At 41.9% G+C, this 21,152-nt stretch overlaps 1 protein-coding gene across 1 annotated transcript in view; it reads right to left on the reverse strand.

Annotated features, from left to right (window-relative positions):
- Positions 1–839: 839 nt before the first annotated feature.
- LOC122906923 (mitochondrial intermediate peptidase) overlaps positions 840–21,152 on the reverse strand; it is a 170,228-nt gene continuing 149,915 nt past the window's right edge. The window contains exon 19 of the mRNA XM_044249420.1: positions 840–1,100. Coding sequence (XP_044105355.1) covers positions 1,003–1,100 — 98 coding nt within the window. The 3' untranslated portion in view covers positions 840–1,002. The remainder of the gene's footprint in view (positions 1,101–21,152) is intronic.

Here is a 21,152-nt window from a genome sequence, read left to right on the forward strand (position 1 = left end):
TCTCAGTGCCAGCAGGAAGTGGGGACAGAATGAAAGGTCTGTCCTCCTTGCATCCAGGGGGATCCCGCACGCCTGCGTCACTGACATTTCTTCATCTGGTCTCATAGAAATTCTTCCAGATCTCATGCATCGGCTGGACACGTGTCCTAGTTGCAGGGATTTCAAATCTGGCCCTTTTGCACCATCTCTGGCCATTAAAGAGAAGTCGAAGAGGCTGTTAGCAGATGTCATTTTAAGCTAAAGTCTATAATTAAATTCGTGACTTTGATGGTGGGAAAACCCCACTGAAGAATTTCTTTCCTATTATTAACACGCAGTGATACAATATGCAAGAATGTAAAGCAGATGGGTTCAGGATAAAGTCAGACCCAGTCTGAATTCCCCTTTCTTCCTTTATGCTGGATCTTGGCACATCCCTTGGTAATTGCACCCATCTTTGTACATTTGTAATCAAGCCAGAAAAGCATGAGTTCAAGTCCTCTCAGTTCTGAATCCATCTGTGGAGCCTAAGCACTCAGAGCAATGCAGTGCAGTCAACTATAAGCACTCTGGAAACCGTACTTGCTCCAAGCACATTTTCCAATGGTCATCGTTCAAAAGAACTATATTGTGTAACTCTCCTGAAGACTGTTTCAAACTAAAATAAGTTTGCTTTTAATTAAGTCCCTAATTTAACCAATTAGAAATCGATGCAAGGGGAAAAGTTCAACAGGAGACTGGTTGGCTTAAGGAAGTGCCCATACCTTCAACTTCAGAACACGAGGCTCTAGTTTTTTATTAGCTCACTGAGTAGATTTCCATTATGTTCAAAAACCTGCCAAACAGGCTAAAAGCCAGCATCATTAAAACAAATTATTTATTCCAAGTTCCATCAGTTTAAGGGTTTTCAGAAGTCATTACAGAAGTGAATACTGAAGTCAGAAATGAGTGTTCACAGCTGTAGCATTTACAACAAAATTCATATCTACACAACCTCGGTCTGAAAGAGACAAGGTGCTTCCATCATTCAGAATCCATGAGAAAAGTTTCGAAGTCCAGATCCAAGTCAGAAACAAGGGCACTTACAAAGTCATCAATAGAAGGACACTTCTGAAGCATACCTGCAAACAAAGAAAAGATCAGCCAGCACATCCACCTGCAGACAATAAAGAGAGACAAAGACACTGAACACGAGGGGAAGATTCTGGCTTTTTGAAATGAGACCTTGTAAGAACTGCCTATGTAAACATTATAAAAAATCATGAGTGAAAAAAAATTCTTGGGCAGTGGGTGGACCTTGTGGCTATTTATGATTTTAATATATTTTTACTATCTAGTCAGCAATTAACATGAGATTTATGAGCAAATTCATTTCCCAAGAGTTTTTCTATTGCAGATACTTCTATATACTTAGAGTGATGTTAGAAGGCTGAATTTTTAGTTACCTTTGAGTGCATTGGTTCAGAACTTAATATGTTTAGTTGTTTATCAAGTTTTAGTATCAAGTTCCATATACTTTAAAATCAATCAAATGTTATTCTTTTGCAGAAATCTTGTATCAGAATCAAGGTATTGGCTTTCCTCCAGATTTTCCTATTTTGGAGAACTCCTAGGTTTGCAACTTTCTAAATGGATAATAAGGAAGTCACTTAAAAACTCCAGGACTCAGATTTCCTCATATAACATGTAAGGTGGCTATCAAGATAAAACAAGAAGATATAGTAGAAAACAATGAGGCATCATGTCTAGCATGTATTCATAGTTTAGTAAAAAGCTAAATCTATCTCTATTCTACTCCAAAGAAGCCAAATATTCAAGCAATCAGCCTCTTGCCTTGACCTGTATTCTTGGCAGATAATCCTAACTCAAGGGTTGGACAGGGCTTTATACATTGGCATTTAATCTGGGGGTGGATCCCATAAAACTCATTCTAACACAGAGACATTAAAAGATTGCCAGAGTCCTCTTTCTATCTCCATCTTTAATGCAGTTCCATATAATATATCTTGAGTATTTGCTGTGTATAAAGGGTCAGTCCAGGTCAGTCAAAGATGAACAGACTAAGTCATAATATGCCTAACTATAAAAGCTAAAATTATGAAGTGTGTCAAAAAAACCACCTCTGTGACTTTGAGGTAGGCAAAGGATTCTTAGGACAAGAAAGTAATAACCATAAAAGAAAAAAATTGCAGTATTAGATTTCATCAAAATAAGAAACTTCAATTCTTTAAAGAAAATAAATAGGTAAATGGCAGAAAGGGAGAAAATACTCAACATAATATATATCTCATGCTGGACTGGTATCCAAAATAAAGGACTCCTTCAACTGAACATAAAAAGAATTTTTAAAAAATTCCACTAGAAAAAGATTCCAGTAGACCTTTCACAAAAGAAGACAACCAAGTAAACACAACAGGCACTAAGAAGATACAATATCATTGTCATCTGGGGAAAGAAAACTGAAACCATGATGAAACACCACAACACACCCACCAGAGTGGCTAAAATTACAAAGGCCAAATATAGGGAAGGTTGTGGGCCAACCTGCATTGTCACATGGAGTGGTGGAAGGGTGAAATGGTATAACCACTTTGGAAAAAGATCTAGTGGTTTCTTATAAAACTAAGCACACAGCTACCCTATGACCCCACAACTTCCTCCTAGGTATTGACCTGAGAAAAGTGAAACAAAACAAAACAAAAAAGGACTTTACAACCCTAAACTGGAAACAACACAAGTTTCCATCAACAGGATATAGATAAACATACACGGTATATTCAGAAAATGGAGTTATGAGCGACAAAAAGGAACAAACCACTGATAACGTGCAACAACCTGGGTGAATCTCAAGAGGCTTACACAAAGGAGTACCTCCTGTTTGATTTCATCTATAGGAAACCCAAAAGTGGGCCCAACTAATCCGTGCTGAAAAAACATCAGAACCGTGGATGCTCTCAGGAGTGGAGATGACAGTCTACTGAGAAGGGACGCAAGCCAACTTTCTGATGTGATGGTAAATGTTCTATACCTGCATAGTGATTGGTATTCAGGTGCATATTTGCATCAGAATTCATTAAATGGTACATTAAAGATTTATGCATTTCACTGTATATAAATTTTATCTGAAAAGGAAAAGGAAAAGTAAAGAAATATGCATATTAAAAATGTCTGGAGTAAAATGTACTGCCATCTGACACGTGCTTTGAAAAATTACTTATATATACATATATAATACGTACAGAGTGGATTCATGGACTGACAGAGGAATGGATGGCTGGAGGTGTGATAAGACAACAAAATGTTATTGTAGAATCTAAATGGCAAATATATGAGTGTTTACTGTACTATTCATTCAACTTTTCTCAATCTCTGAAAATGCTCCGCATAAAACATTTGGGAAAAAATCAACTGTGGGTGTTAACAGTGTACAAAGTGCCATCAGTGGGAGAAGAGAGGGTGTAAGATGAATTCTGATGAGAGATTCAGAAGGCTTTGGGGAGAGTTGGGATCTCAGTAGAAACCAGAAGGATAGAGAAGATTCGGGTTCAAATTAGGGCCCTCCCAGGACCTCTCCTAGGTGGAGAGGACCCTGCAGGAAGGTACTGAAGCAGGAGAAGGCAGAATGTAAACCGAACATGAAGTGGTCTGGGGCGGCTGGAGGAAGGCTGGAATGTTTTTTGAAGACTCTAAGGGTTGGAACTAGAGTGACCAGGATGGGAAGGTAACTGAGCCAGAGGGCTAGAGGAAAACCAAACCTTGTCACATTTAGGTACCTGGGGGTGCTCCACGTACAGGCCACCAGGCCTCAGCCAGCAGTGAGAACAGAGAGCTCAGGGGAAGGCCCAGGACAGGACACAAAAACACGGTCATTCCCAGCGGTAAGAGGGACTGAGTGGGAAACTGCCCAAGGACTGGCTTGTGTGGTGGACATAAAAACAGCAGAATCGAAGCACAAAAACAAAATCCAAGCACATTTGTAAGCCACTAACCAGACCTGGAGTAGTTAAGAACAATAAGAATATCATGATTGTAATTTCAACTTTGGACCGAAATATTTTCACCCTCATTCAAGTTCAAATTCTACTATCTCCGTTCAGGAAATATCTGAGAAATAAGGAGCAGCTACTGAAAGACAATGTCATTGCTTTGTCTTTATTTACAATACAGAAGTTTGAAACACAATTTCCTTTTTATAGTAGAATAATCTGTATGGGTGAAAGAAGGTCTTTCCTCTGATCCAGCTGTGTCACTAGGATAGAAATGTTCAGTCTTTGATGACCGCTAGCGCAGCACATTTCCCATTGGATCTTTAGGTGTAGGTTATTGCGTAAGTGGAAGCAATCTGACTAATAAATCAGGTTTCATGCATTTCCTGCACACCAAGTTTCTTAATGTAAGGAACAGTTGTAGGGAAAACATTTAAACATGGCTTTCAATCAACTGTGTTAACCTATTACACCCTTTTCTTCCCTTTAGTATGTGAAACATTCTATAATTAAATGACTGGTCGTTTATAATTAAATGCCTGGAACTGTCAGAAGGTAAGACCCATCTATTCAGAGCCAAACGATTCAGTTAAGCATGGCCTCCTACCCCTTTGAAGTGGTTCACTTTAACTCGACAAACTGCCAACATAAATATGACCTTGCTCTGTCCTTCTCGGGACACAGACCTAACTAGCACACGTCCTTCTCCAATATGCCATCCTCAACATGCCCTCATCTCAGAGAACGGCAATCACGGCTGTAGCAAAAGCTCCTGGTATTTTTAAGTCCAATCTGGTCAGCAGTAAATGGTTTGGTAATTTTGGACATCATGTGACCGTGAAAAATGAAGGTCCCCAAAAGAGGAAATCAAGACCCAAAGGGGTAAAGAATAGCTCCCAAGGCAAGACTTCTCTTGGCATATTTTCATGGTATCCTTGCTTTAATTAGATTTAAATGTTCTGCAAGTGTCAACATGAACTAACTTCTACACAGAGAATTAAAAGAAAAATGCAGTGTTTTCAGGCAGTTTCCCAAGTCAGAAAAATTGAAATTAGCTTTTATAAGTGTGCACCATCAAAAAAATTCCAGGAATTCTGATCTTTTTAAGAAGCTGACAAAGATGTCCCTTTTGTCTTCAAGTCTTGATCTTAAAGGGTGATGATTGGACCTGCAGTTTCTTGGGAACCCCTGGGAGCCAGCTTCGGGGCCGTTAAGTCCAGAAGTGGGTGGAATTTACAAACATATTTCACTGTGGAAGTCACCTAACTTGGGGGGTGGGGGTGGAAAGACAGACTGATGTTGCCAAAAGGACTGAAATTGCACAACTGCAAGAAGTGTTGACAGCAATGTAAGAAAGACAAAACTACATTAGGACATTGTACATATTCGTTCATAAAAGGGAAAGAGGTAGTTGAACTTCATCTACTTGTCCTAGAGGAAGAGAGAATACATAATGAGTAGTTGAAGAATGATGATTTAATTTATTTTTCTCCTCATTTTACCTGAGAGGCAAATGGGCTAATAAAAGTTGGTACAAGCCAGAACACTTTCATCTTCACTGCTCTGCTCAAACTGGCATGTTTCATAACCTTCAAGTACGAGGGCAATTATGCTGGGCCTGACTAAAATAAATTATGATATCAAAAGGTTTCCAAGACTGACTCCTGAAGCAATAAGGGTTTCCAAATCGTGCTACGTGCTCTTCTTTCTACTGCTCTATTGGCACAGAGCTGGAAATAAAGTAAAGCTTAAAGATACGGAGCAGGAGGACCCCCGACAGCCGGTCTAGAAAGGATTTATGGGGAAAAAAGTGACGATGGCAGTTACCTGCTGAGCAATCACTGTGCACCAGGCAGTGCTAAAACACACTTGTGAAAAACCTATTTCACAAGTAAGAAAACAGAGGGAAGCGGGGGGTGGTCACACAACTCTTAGTTTTTGTTGAACCCTGGAAGGCTTGGTGCCAGAGCCCACGTTCCCAGAACACCGTGATATATATTATATTGCCTCAGGCCCTGGAATTTTGCAAAACGACACATTCTGAGAAGACGCATCTTTCAACATCAGCATCCAGGATATGACAAAACCCACCTGTGTGGAGATGTTCTGGGGGGTGGGGGAGGGTCTGATAGCTTCCTGATGTCACCCATGGCTACATGGATCCAGCTTATTAACTGTCCCCCTCCTGCCTTGAAGACAGAGCAGGTGTTTTTGGTGCTACTGAGGACACTCTGCCCACAGTCGTCACAGGGCTGCACTACGCATGGAGGTAGAGCACAGAGAACACAGGGAGTGAGCTCTGCTGAAGAGGCTGGGACCGGGAAAATGGCTCTTCCTCTCTGGGCATGAGGCTTGGCCATGCTCGGCTGCCACTGCAGCTGCAGGCATGATACAGGCAGGAAAAAAGTAGCGGGAGTTCTGCACGTAAGGAGGTTTCCTGGGTGGCCTCCAAGTGTCTGTGGTATCCCCTTGCAAACAGAAGCCCTTACACGTTTGAGGGGCTCCCAACTACGCCTATTTCTATGCTTTTACCAAGAATGGATTTTGCCAGTTCCAGGAGGAGTTGTGTATGTGTTCAAAGCTGCACATTCACGCCCTGTTAGTCTGTGGTCTGGAATCCATAATCTAACCAGACCACCATTTAAATATCAACGCATTCTTGGCGGGAACTGTTTAACCTCTTGAATGCCTGTCTGCATGTGCAACTAATACAGTTCGTTGAGAACATGACAGGACACCTGGTTGGCGGTGTGATTAAGCCTCTGAGACAACCTGGCAGAGATGGACTCCTGTTCCGACCCCTTTTACCAAGCACTACAGGAAATGACTAGGGCACTTAAAAACATTTAAAAATTTTTTTAAAGTTTTATTTATTTATTTAACAGAGAGAGACACAGTGAGAGAGGGAACACAAGCAGGGGGATTGGGAGAGGGAGAAGGAGGCTTCCCACAGAGCAGGAAGTTCGATGCGGGCCTCCATTCCAGGACCCTGGGAGTATGACTGGAGCCAAAGACAGACGCTTAACCGACTGAGCCACCCGTGTGCCCCCAAAACATTAGGATTATTTTGAGCCTTGGAAGAGAAGTAGAATCGTTACATCTCCTTTTTGGGTCCATTTCCTATATTGCTGAACACCAAGCAAGGATGCCCAAGCCAAGAAAACTGGCTGAATGTGACCAAAGTTTAGTGAAAGCAAAAAAGGGTGAAGTAATTAGAAATAAAATCTCTGGAAGGGTTTTTTTCCCTCCCTCCCTCACTCACTGTGGACCAGAGTCCCTAAAGTCAATTGAAGGTAGGCAAAAACATGACCTAATTATGTATTAGGAAGATACAGTACATATACTATAAGAATGACCAAGAATCTGTTTTACGGAAATATATGTTCTAAGAGTGCAGTTCTCCGATGAACATCATGGGTATCACCTGGGAACCTGCCAGAAATACAAATGTTGGGTCTGGACCCTCAGGCCTAAGGAATCAGGAACTGGAAGTGGGCTCGGCAGTCAGGGACCCTGATGAAGTGTGAGAACCACAGCCCAAATGGACATGTGGAAACTGACTGAAGTGGAAAATGAGATCAGGTTTCTCTCCATGGGCAACCATAACTTGAAAAGTATGGGGCAAGAAAGATGTATGAGTTTTCTATGTAAGTGAACTAAAAAATATTTGTTTCTCAAGTGAAATGAGAAACAATCTTAGGAAACAAAAGCAGGATTAGTTTGGGACACTGCTCATAGTTATGATTACCAAGCCTCAAGAGAGAGGCCACAGCTGGCTGGAAAAGCACCTAAAAGGATCAAGTGGATTTGGCATGGAAATAGTCTGAAAATCGCTTGGCGGTGGAGGAGGCCAGGAGGGAAGCCGCCATAAGGCACAGAGCTGTGGGAGGAGCGTGACACGGTGACTGGCCTTGCGCGAGAGGTCGATCTCCCAGGCGGGAGGTGTGCTTCAGGGGCTGGCGGCAGGGTTTTTATTGTGGAAAAGGAAGCAGAGTGTATTTTGCTTATGAGCAACTCCCTGGAAAACAGGGCTTTGTGTTTACCGGTTGTTGACGCTCTTGGGAGGACGGCTCGGAACACGTCGCAGAGGCTTCTTTCCTGTAGCAATTCTGACTGTTCTGAGCTTGAGAACTGTAATCAGACCTCAGTCGCTAGGGGCTCAGAGGGCCCAGCTGGGGCTCTTTCTCCAGGAAAAAGACCAGGAAGTCACTACAGGAACCAGTGGTCAGCAAGAATGTCATGAATTCTGGGAAAATGGGAGTCATCGTAGGATGGTTCATACAGACGAGCGCTGGATGTTGCTGAGATCGACTCCCCACAGACTTGGCAAGCTCCCTCCTTTAAGAGGTTCCGAAAGGATGCCCTTCCCCCACCCCCACCCCCCACCCCCGGCTGCCGAGCTCCATGCACCATGGCAGTGAGCAGAACCATAGCCATGCCCTACTCCATTTAAGATGGAAAGTCTGGGCAACTGGATGGCTCAGGGGGTTAAGTGTCTGCCTTTGGCTCACGTCACGATCTCAGAGTCCTGGGATCCAGCCCATCACTGGGATCCCTGCTCAGTGGAGAGCCTGCTTCTCCCTCTGCCTTTGCCCCTCCCTTCTGCTTGTTCGCGTGTGCTCTCTCTCTAATAATGATCTTTAAAAAAAAATTTAAAAAAAAAGACAGAAAGTCTTTTCAAACATTTACAAAAATTTAATGTTCCGAGTACCTGTGTGCCAAGCACTGTGTGCTAAAGACACGAGGCACACATATGAGCGGAACATTATTTCTGTTCTTGACCAGCCCATTATTTGGGAAGAAAGCCATGGAAATACATAATGTTAACGTAGAAGAAAGGTGTATATAAGATACAGAATTGGTGCAAAGGAGTGAGTGATTGAGTTAGGGGCCCAACATGGCACCAGTGCCCTGAAGACTCTATTCATTCCTTCTCCCAAGACGCGGGAAACTGCTCTTTCTGGGTCCTGCTGAGACTTCTCCCTTTAATTCTCCCTTTGATTCTGTGGCCACCTCCATATTGTTCCAAAACATTCTACTTTGGTATGCCTGACTTGGTTCTGTTTTTTTTTTTTTTCAAGAAGATTCTCCGTTGATAAAAAAGATCAGTTCACAAGTTATTAAAAGGGATTAAGTGACGCCTGGGGACACTGATATTTTTTTTGTTTGATTAAGGATCAAGTTTCTAGACCCAGAGCTTAAACAGATAATTTTTTTTTCATTTAAATAACTCTTTCCTCAGATTCATAAAATCTGAGTGATAGACAGCAAGCTTTATGTCAGATTTCCTCTCTCCAAGTTCATTGGGGAAAAAAGAAGGGTCTTTTCCTGGACAAAGAGGAAACCCAACTTATTCCTCTGCCTCACCATCTCGGCCAGATGTGGTGGGAGTGTGATGGGAGATCTGCTAAGAAGCTGGGTGGGTTTGTCTCAGTAGTTTTTTGGTCCTCCTAAAGCTGGTTCTTTCCTTGAAAAATCAAGGGGGAAAAAAATCACCCTTACATTTGTGGGTTTCAAAGGTACAACGAAAGTTCGTGTACTGAATGTGTGTCCAGAACTGCCCAGGAGAGCTGAGGCCTGGATGTCGCATATTTGGGTCCCAGGTGGATACAGGCCTGCTAACTATGGGACTGGCTGGTGTTCAGAACCCCAAATGGCCACGGACAAATATCTCAGCAGTTCTGTTAAATCCAACGCTAAAAGCCAAACATAATTGTACATTTCCAGACACTGGTACTTGGTTTAAATTCTATCAGTCAAGTGTGTAATTAGGACCTACAGACGTCAGTTGTTTAGGGGGTCAGACTGGTGGACCAAGAAAAGCTATAGACTCCCAAAAAGAAATATCCTGGGGACCCCCTACTGGGACCAGAGCCTGCTCCACCAAAACCAACCAGAGTCACTACCATGTGGTTTGAGAAACAGCCTTGGGGGCAATGTGTAGGTTAGGGTTTTAGGCTGAATGGAACATTATCTGGTTTGGCATACACAGCATTTTAGAACTTAAATTTCTGTGTAATTCTCTTTTTCTGACTACACAAAAGTTTTCCTTTGAAGGGGTGCCAAGGGGGAATGGAGAGGAAAGGTAAATTCTTCCTTTTCTAAACAGAACTTGAGATGTCTCTAAACAGGTTCTTATGGTACTGATGGTTAGAGCAAGGGTTTGGTGAGTGATTACCTGAGGTAACCAACTGCCTAAGAGACCTTAGCCAATTACTTCACTTCCTATACCTTGCTTCTGCTAAGAGCAATACGAATGAAGGTAAAGTGTTAGAGTGTAATCTAATGTTTGAAGATCATAAAATTGGCATAGTGTCATCTACTTTGCTTGATTGCTATAAGAATTAACAAAGATAGCACATTTAAGACAGTAAATGTTCCATAACTGATAGCAGTAACAATCAGATCCAAAAGCTTATGAAAACCTACTTCCCAGTTCAGTGAGTTAAAGGATAAGGTTGTTTATTTACTTATTTATTTTTTGCACAAGTCGAATTCCAAAACATTGGTCTACGGTTAAGTCTTCAGGATATGATCATCGAACACACAGTCATAAGCTAATTATCCAGCTAACGAATCACTGTTTGCTTTACTTTTTTCTACTTTTTGCCATCCGCTTTTTAGCAAGGTGATGGGGAATGAGGAGGGCACATGTTGTGATGAGCACTGGGTGTTATACATAATGAATGCATCACTGAATGCTACATCAGAAACTAATGCTGTACTATACAGTGGCTAAATGAACATAATAAAAAATAAATAAAAGAAGGAAACAAAAGATGCAACTAAAATCAATCTATTTTTCTTCCTTATTAGTAGCCGTGAGAAAAGGTTTATCAAAAAGAGATCACTGGCACTGTGGGAAAGTTCTGGAAGTGGACAGTGGTGATGGTTACCCAGAACTGTGAATACTTGTGAATTGTGAAGGCCACGAAACACATATTTAAGAATAGTTGAAATGGTACATTTTATATCATAGATACTTCACCGCAATTATTAAAAAAATGAGGAAAAGGTCCCAAAGCACCAAGATAGAGCCTTTGCTCTGCCCAGATGGTCAGCTAGCTCTAGTAACCTCCAAGTTAACGGGGGATATGCCAAAGGGCAGATTCTCTCTCCAGATCTAGGAATGAGTGAAAAGGCACGTCTGTATATTCCCAACACCATTACCAGCTCTCAAAACCTATCATAAGAGTAAATAGCTATTTTTTTTGTGCACTGAAATAATTATATGTGCCAAACACAGCTCAGCCCAGTGAAGAATTACAGTACAAAGGCTGGCCTGGCAGCTTGAAAAGTCTAAAGTGAATTTTACGAGATCAGAACTCTCATTCCAGATTTGTCTCTCCCAAGCCTAGGGCAACTGTATTGCTCACCTTCTCTACTTTGAAGTTTTTCTCTGCTACAAGGCTGTGGTTTACCCACACCTTTTTCTAAAGGTGGATTCCCACTATCTACGATCAGTTCCTGGGAAAACCGGAGTATCAGCCAGAAAGTGAAATTCCTTTCTTCCTTTGAACTGAAAAAACCCCGATTGCCCCCTAGGCTGGGTTACTATCTGTCTCTGGTCAGACAGGAGGTTCTGTCTCTGAGGCCGCCAACTGGATTGAGCATCTGACCTTCCTGCAGGACAGAAGCTGATCCAGCCAGCTGAGCCCCACATGCAAGTGATCTATTTACAAATTGGTTTATTTTAACTTCGTCGTCAGATGTATAATTCCATTTAGAATTACACTTCTGGGTTACAAAACATTTTGCCTTTTGAAGCTCCATGTCTTCCTTAAACAAACACACCCACATACTAAACATGGACACACCCTCTTCAAAAATCAGTGCTTTTACAAAAGGGAGGTCTGAGCCTTGAGAACACAGGTGCTCCCTTCTCTTCCATCTCTTTCTTCCAAAAAGCTCTCAGCTATTTCAGAGGCCACGTTGAGTAAATATCCAAACAAGCCAAAGATTAGGGGTTCTATTGACTTGGCTATTATTCCCTGTTGCCATTTACCTCTATTATTAAAACTATGTCATAATCCTGGAGCCACTAAATTCTAAGTCTGGTTCCATGACATGCTTTCTTCATTTGTTCCTGCTATGCCATGCAAGAAAAGAAGGTTGCTGCCAATGAGTGTGTTGTAAAGTACCCCACCTTGCTGGGCATGCACGAGCTCTCATTCAACAAATCTGGTTTTGCTGCAGAACCACTTCATACATGTAAGTCAGCTGACACCTTATCAACACTAGTTAGCATACGCCAACATCCGTCCCCAGGACAGTTTGCTCTGGGAACCCAACAGTATCTTCCTTGAGCATCGGTGTATTTGTAACAAGCAATTCAGGTGCCAAACACTGTAAAAGAACAAGCGGGAAAATACGCGGAAGATGAGCACAACCATTTCTAAAGCCAAAGCTTCCTGGTATAAGCTGAAAAGTTTAAGAGATAAACAGAGCACCCTAAAGGTGAGTCATGGTTCCACCCGTTGCTCTGGTGTGACCCTGGGCAGTAAAGGACGCGAGCGCCGCAGGACCCTGCAGAGCTGTCAACGCGACGAAATCAGCACAGCACCTGGGACAGCAAACACACTGCATGCGTGTTTCTAGAAGGAGTTGACGGTCCCTGCTCTCATGCTTCTTGTTGCTGCGGTTACTCATGCCCCGCCACGCAGCTCCAGAAATATAAAAGCAGTAGAAGTTAGTCAAACTGCTTAATAGCCAAAATAAAGTACTAGTTATCTCAGGAAAATCAGCCTGCGAGGCTACTGTGGTGTTTTCACAAAATTCCTATGCTAAAATGAAAAAAAGCATGTGTACGGCACGGAAGACAGAGGGGAACGAAGGACCAGAATTCCAATTATTTAGAGGGTGTGATTTAAGATTTCGAGAATTTTTTAAATCTGTTTCCTTTAAACTGCTTGAAAGGAAAACGTAAGTGGAGTTTAGCTGTCCTCCTGACCCTATGGCTCAATCAAACTAAACATACCTTTAGTTCTGTAAGGAGAAAGATTAAAAAATAACATGTGTTACCTGACATCCTCTACCTTGTGTGATGAGGTAGAAAAAGAACTCAATAATGTTATTCAAATATTTGAGAGGTGAACACTCTGAGATTAAGAAGGGATTATTCTATTTAAAAAAAAACTTTAATGTCAAGATGAACAATTAAGCAAAAGAAAATTAGGTTTTGGCTTGATCGTTCCTTGGTCTAGTTTCATTATTAGTAATGTTACATAATAGTCAAAAGGAAAAAGTTTCTCTTACAGTTAGTTGAAAAGCCTCGAATAAACATTGGAAGATATCTTGTAAAGTGATCTTTCAGGAAACGATCCAGTTAAATCAAGAGACATCTTCCTGTCTCTACACTCTGGCAACATTTCAAACACGAGTCGGTTAGCAAATGCCACTTTCAACTGTTCCACTGAAATCTGCTCTAAACCTCTGCAACTACTATTATTATTTTGCCTTTTATTGGTATGCTCCCTAGATGGATATGCACCAGTGTCCCTCAGCACCCAGTCTTGCCCAGGAAACTCAGGGCTTCTAATTTGCTCCGCACTTGAAGCTTTATGCCTCCGGGTATCAAGCTAAGAATCTAGATCAAGAGCTTTGGGGAAACACCATCTGCTTTTCCAACCTGTTTTTAGCCCCCTACCAACAGCAAACATTTGTAACCGCATGTTAAGATCACCATCTATAATGATCATCTTTAAAGAAGGTTTTATAACATTTCCATTAAGCAATCAAAAAGAGCTAGAAGAATATTTATCTGTGTTCCTTTAGAACATAGTTACAGTAGATACAATCTGAAAATGGAATTGCTGGTGTCCTTCTTGGAATGAGTCCACTACAAGTTATTTACTTGAGAACAAAAAGGCTCTCACATCTCAAATAAAGCCAAACTCCCAGACATTATCTCAGATGACTACACAAATGGAGAGGGCCCCATGACATTTACACGGCAAGTAGAAAATGACAGCTTCCTGGGATTCAGAGAAGATGACCAAAGTGGGCAACTCTCACCAAAAGTAAATAGCCACAAAAAACTGTATCAAGAGTCCACAGCTCCAAGAGGGCAGGGGAGGAACGTTGTGAGCTGGCAGAGGCAGTGGGCACCCCAAGGGCTTTGAAGTTATGATGGTCTGGGTCAAATCCTGACAAGGCCATTTAAAAGCTTGGCACACAAAGTTACTCAGTTTCTCTAGGCTTTACTTCCCCTGCATGTGAAGTGGGGACAACGCCATATTGCACATTAATGGTGCAATGTGCCTTACAGATATTGTCTGTGTCCACATCTAACATACTTTTTCTTTGGAAGATTTTATTTATTTATTTGACACAGAGAGAGAGAATGCACAGGTGTGTGGCCAAGCAGGGGGTGGGGCAGAGAGAGAAGCAGGCTCCCTGCAGAGCAGGGAGCCCGATGTTGGGCTCCATCCCAGGACCCTGAGATCATGACCTGAGCAGAAGGTAGAGGCTTAACCAGCTGAGCAACCCAGGAGCCCCCGCATCTAACACACTTCCGTTGTGACTTCCGTTATGTCATTGTCTCTTGACCTTTTTTGCAAAACTAATCTCCTTCCTGCACGCTACCTGAAATCATTTGGGCAGGAACTTGTGGCATCCAGGATTTAATAAGAGTGCTCTACTCTGAGCACGGTGAACACGCAGTGCCATGGCCTTTTGTTTAAAGGGGTTCTTGACCCTCCCCTTCCAGCCAGTTGTTTGACAAGCAATACTTATTCGCAAGCAAGGCATTGTACTGAAATGAAAAGTGCCATCTAGGTATATGTATGTGTATACATACACACACACGGAGTACACACTGACAGGTTAAAAGTGAAAATTCTAAAAAAAAAAAAAAAAAAGTTAAAATTCCTTTTAAAAGTTACTTCTCCACAGGCTTTTCTTCCTCTTTACTAGCAAAAATTATGTTGTTGAATTTAGTCAGTGCAACACTGACAACGACAAAGAAAAAAAAATCCAGGGATAGTAGATGCTTCTGGATTAAGTTTTACAGAAGAAAAAATCTGTCATTTCCTGATAAAGGCTGACTTCCTTTAACTGGTGTGAAGAAATCAATATGCCATGTAGTTTCTATCACCCTACACTGTAAAAATTATACAAAAGCACATCAGTGTCTTGATCTGATCATATGCAGTTATCTATTTGATGTGTTTGAGCACAGGAATTACTTATTCCCAATCCTCCAAAGGTTATTTATTTAGAAGTTATAACAAAAACAAAAACAAACAAAAACAAAAAACCTGCCACTCTTTCCATAAAGGCATTCCACTTGTAAGACCCACAACTTTTCTCTTTTGTTTATCTGTATCATTCAAATACTGACCTTGTATTTTAGAAGCAAAGAGCCTCTGAGTGGCTCTTCCAAGGGCAGGTGTCTCTGATCATTACCGAATACTACTTGTCCCTGGGATTAGACTGGGTATGTTTTGGTTAGAGCATCTGAGGAAACAGGCTGCAGATTCCCAGATGTGGTGCCCATTAACATAACAGGTATGTAGAGAGCTTTCTGGAGGGTCAACATCCTGTCATATTTACTTAGGTCCATACTGTCATCATACCCCCCTCCAGGCTGCCTCACCTACTTGTCAGTGCCCAGTATGCAGGTGGCTGGCTGGGGGGCAGGAGTAGCTGAATCCCAGGAACCTTGCAGGCCCCCAGCCTGTGTTCCAGTGGAGGCTGCAAGCCACCAAGTGGGTACCTTTCTGCAATTCTACCTCCTAGAGGGAGCTCCCTTTTGTAAATCTGACTGGATGCTATACCCCTCACATAAATGTGGGAGCTCTATATTATTCCTTTTTATTTCTGTGTCCCTGAAATGTCTGGTTAGTAGCATTCAATAAACATACACTAAGCTTAAATGAATTAACGTCATCAACAGCTAACAATGCCTTTTTTATTCCATCACATTATTTACCAGTCCCTAACCTAAGGATATGAAGGTGCTACGTCTGAACAAAAGACAGAATTAAGGACAACTCCTTCAGTCTTAGGCAAAGGCGGTGTGGCTAAAAGCAAATGGTCCCAGAAGTCAACACACGAAAGGCAGCTGGCAAGAGGAAGAGATGTCAGAGGGAGGTGGTGTTGAAGGTCAAGGCCTCAGGAACCACCTGACCCCAGGGAGAGTTTTACCTAGAGTTGATCCTACTTTAATGAAGCCCCAAGAGTTGACTCACCTCCTTTAACAAAGCCCACTACATATTGCCATGAATCAAGTTGCAGAACTGATCTCTGACCTCCCACAGCAGGGAAAGCATTTTCCACTTTACCGCCTGTTTCTTAAGTAACTAGTCATTCACCACACTGACATGGCCTTGCGTTATAGGAATTCTGAAACACAAGGAATGATCCATTTTATTCTATCTTGTAGAACACTGGTTACGTACAGTGTAGTAAATACAGGTGTTGTTTAGAGGAAAAGCTCCACCAAGAACACAAAATATGTTGGGTAGCGAAATGCACGGTGTTCTCTTATGAGCCGTGGCTCCCGTCTACCTGCTGATGAAGCCTCTTAAATCAGAAACAGATGGGAGGCCCGAGAAGCTGGGGTCCCAGTGTGGGGGCGGTGGGGAAACTAGAACGAGAGGCAGGAGGACCAGACACAATGCCACAAAATCAGAGAAGACGGGAGACACAGAACAACCAGGTGACAAGCAGAACACGTGCACTGTATATATTTTTTCTTTTACATTAAAAACGAGCTTTGCAAAAATATTTGGGCCCACGAAAACTTTGGATGTATTGATGTGACAGAAAACTTCTCAGACAAGGGGAATAAAAATCTCTTCCAATAATCACCAGTTTTTGATGGCACAAGACATATTTCACCTTTTAAGTGTATTTCATATTTACGTACTCGCTCGTTTAACGTATGTTTACTGACCGCTTGTTGCAGGCACTGCGCACAAGGCGGTACACAGAACAGCGCCCCTCCTGTCCAGGAGCTTACAATTTTTTGGAGAGCACAGAACACAGGTCAATAAATGAAACAATACAGCTTCCATTATGTCAGGAAGTAAATATGTGCTAGGAAAAAACCAAAACAAAGCAGAGTAAGAAGCTAGAGGTGCCAGGGAAGGCCTGATAACAAGACGGAAATAAAGATGATCTCTATTTCTTAACATCTGAGCAACCCAAGCAAAGTCCTCTGATTTACCTCAAACTGCACAGTTCTACTTGACAGGCTAGTAGTTTTAAGTCATCTTATCTTTTAATATTTAAAATAATTGAGGGGCTGCCTCACAAGTCACAAATGTAAAATACCCTGCAGGGTGGGCCCTCATATGCCACAGGGCACGTCTGTGAGCAAGTTCTGGTATTTATTTACCAGAGCCCCTCCACGCCCAGGAGGCACAGATGTCGGCTAAGTCAGGCAGAAGCTGTTCTGTGCTTATCTCGCCCTTGAAAATCCCACTTAATTAGAAGAATAAGAAGCAAAACAGCACTTTCAAAAAGCGGACAAACTCAGGAATAACCATCCAAAGCCTGCGTGCATTTATTATTCTCATACGGGGTTAGGTCTGCCAGCTTTGCGCCATACATGGCACGATTCAGGGATTTACCAGATGACACGATTAAATGTTAACCTCATGTTTTTAAACCACAAGAAATAACTACAACCAATGTGTCGTGCCATTCACCAGTGGAAATTGCCTTTTCTCTTGAAGTCACTGCATATGCTTTGTGACAATTGGGAAAATCAATCAACCTGGTGTTGAACAATGACAGTTTTTGTAACTTTCTTACTTTTATTTTTTTTATTTTTTATTTTTGTAGCTTTCTTACTTTTAAACATCAGCTGTACTTCTGCCGACAGACAAGACTTCCTGCTCCTTGCCTGCTATCATGATCGTACTGTACAAATAACACCAACAGTAAAGCCCGTTTGGCCTATTAGGTTAGTAATCAGCTTATTAAAAAAATAAATAAGTAAAAGTATCAATTGTCATTACCTAAAGACACTGCTTCAAGAAGACCTCAATCTTTTCAAGCAGACAGGATATTTTGAGTCCATTTTAATACTTGTGTCATCCTGTCAATGCGAGCTATCTCAAAGTGGAACGAATCTGCCTTGTGACAAAATGGGTTTCCCATCATTGCAACTGTCTGGGAAGAAGGGCTTCCAGAAGCTAATCAATACCAGTATCAGTACCAGGTCCCTTCAGTAACTCTGGAATCGAAACCCCTTGACTCGGGAGCTTCTTGAGCTGAATTCCTTATGGGAGCTGATCTGTTTTAGGGCAATGAATCCACATGTTGGCTCTAGGTTTCTCTCATACTCTTCCTAATACATCACACTTTACTCGGCCACTGCTCCGCGGCTCTGATCAGTAGGTCCCCGAGGCACTCAAGAGCATGACCACCTCTCCCACAACAAAAGGAGAGACTGGGGAGTCATCTTTGACATCCCTCCCGCTTACTCCCTTCCACGCAGAATCGATTCCAAGCCCAGCTGCTCTTCCTTCATGAACAGTCTTCGATCAGAAAACCTCTTTTCATCCCAACTGCCTACTCTCCTGGGCTGGTCGCCCTCATCTCTCACCAGGATTACTCCAAGGAGCAACAAGGAGCCTATTCAAACCAGGCTTACCACAGTCCCTCCTCAGCAGGCAGTGGATACTGTAAACCATAAATCTGATCTTGTCACTACCTGCCTTGGAAATACTCTCCGTGTGTTCTCATGGCCCTCAGAATAAATGCGTGGAAATGTAGCAAATGGAGTTGGGGGGTGGGGAAAGGAGGCAAACCACAGATGGCAGTGTCATTACCAAAAATCTTACCAGAGACGCTTTTTTTGTTTTTATACTGACAATTTAAAAGATAGTTTTATATTTACTGAAGAACAGTGAGGACAGAGAGTTCCCATGTAGCACACCCCATCAGTCCATCCATCTCCTCTGGTGTTAATAGCTTCCCTTGGTGGGGCACACAAGTCACAACTAGTTAACCAGTATTCATTGGTTAACCAATTTGTCACAACAGTAACCAATATTACTGATAATTAAAGTCATACTTTATTCACATTTCCTTAGTTTTTATCTAACGTCCTTGTTCAGCTCTAAGGTCCCGTCCAGGACATCACTCAGCATGTAGCTGTCTGTCACACTTCCTTAGGTTTCTCTGGACCTTGAACATTTCTCTGATTCCCTGAACTTGACAGTTTTGAGGTGTACTGTTCAGGTACTTTGCACTATGTCCCTCAGTTTGGGTTATGGGTTTGGGAAGGAAGACCACAGAGGTGAAGTCCCCTTTTCAGCATGTCCTATCATGGGTATATCCACCACCATGGCTTCACAGCTGAGGCTGACCTTGAACACCCAACTGAGGGAGTATTTCTCAGTTTCTCCTCTACAAAAATTACTGTAACTGTTCCCCACCCCCTTCCGTATTGGATTCCTTTGGAAGGAAGTCACTCTGTACAGCCCACACTTAAGAGGTGGGGAGTCACGCTCCACTTCCTTGAGGGAGGACTACCGATACAAATTATTTGAAATTCTTCTGCATGGGGGATTGATTTATTTCCCCATTTATTTATTTGTTTGTTCAATTATTTATATCAGTATGGACTCACAGACATAAATTTTATACTTTGTGCTATATTCCTATAATTGCCTTGTTTGGTTGTGCAAATTGTTATGGCTTTGGCCACTGGGAACTCTTTTAGTGGGCATTTGTCTCCCTTTGACATACATCCTCATGTGTGTTTCTTATTTCCAGGAGTTCCTGGCTCACACTGCTACACTCAGCCCTAGAATCAACCATCCAAAGAGCTCTGATTCCTTTTAATGGCGAAATGGTGTGAAAGCAAAAGCCAAGTGGTAGGTGTGCTCACTGTGACCAGGACCCAGAAGGTTTTTAAAGAAAACAGTAATTATTTAAAAAAAAAAAAAAGTAGTTATCACTGTTGATATTAATCTCCCTGAGATTCAACAGGGATGATCTCTTGGAATATAAACCACGATCCTCTGGTTTATTTCTTGGAGAAAAATAACACATAATAAGTTAGACCAGATGATACAGGATAATTATTGCAAAAATGAATGTGTTTTGAAAACCATAAAGCTCTGCAGAAATGTAAGGTATTATGATTTTAATCAGCTTAAGGTAAGGCCCTGTGGGCTTCTAGACTTTGGTTTCATGAGTCAGTTCAGCAACACAGAAAAACAAACTGAAGGGAGTTCCACTGAGAATGAACTCATTTATCTACTATTTCTTTTAGTCTTATCTGATGTTTGGTCTTTTTAAAAACTCAGTCAAGTTATTACTCTGTATTTCTACGTGCATACTGCTTTTGGCCTCAGAGACATAAAAATGAAGCTGAGAGTGTCTTTTCTGGAAACAAACACAGAAGTTAAGTTGTTTAGAGTTGGAAACAACCTCCTGGAATGTGAAAGTCATGGACTTTAACCTTTCCTTTCCCCCATAAAATTCTTTGTGCAAAGGTTGAAGGGTAGAGCACAAGGAATGCTATAACCAGAGGCAGAAACATGAAACTTCACTGGGCATCTAGCTTGCTTGGCTGTGGTGAGAATCCTTCTCTTGGAACCACCATGACTAAAATTGATTATAAACTAAGTTGATAGCTTTACCACAAAAGTCTAAAGGAGCTCCTACAAAAAGAGATTAAGGAAAATTTTATTGCTGATCAGTGGATGTCAGGCAGACCTCTCTGATGTCACTAGTTAGGATGTGACATTAAAAACAACAAACCGCAGGCTTTGGGAGCTCACGAAGGCCTGAAGGCTCATGTCTCTGACATCTTCCATGTTCCAAAGACCAGCTCGATCTCAAGACAGAATTGAGAGATCAGCTGAGGAAGACATGGGAGTCAGGAGGAGAGGCAACAAACAAAGAGAATGAACATTGACTAAGTTTCATTATCCATAAAAACAGGGACCATATGGCCTAGGTACAGGGGACTAAATTAGGTAGCATAGCAGAAGGCCCCTGGCATGGAGTAGTTTCTCAAAATGTTAGTTTTTTTCTGATTATCTAAAAGATAAATCTGAACCTAAAAACCCAACAAGGGCCATTTACCCAAACTCTGAGAGGACCTACAACACAAGATAGTTTACAAAGAAAGACCTATGTGAGTAAGTCATCTGTCATTCACAAACTGCTGAAATCATCTAACTTCTTTCGCCAATAGTCACATCATTCCACTCTCGTATT

This window comes from Neovison vison, chromosome 5 (genome assembly GCF_020171115.1).
Source record: "Neovison vison isolate M4711 chromosome 5, ASM_NN_V1, whole genome shotgun sequence".
NCBI classification, from domain to species: domain Eukaryota; kingdom Metazoa; phylum Chordata; class Mammalia; order Carnivora; family Mustelidae; genus Neogale; species Neogale vison.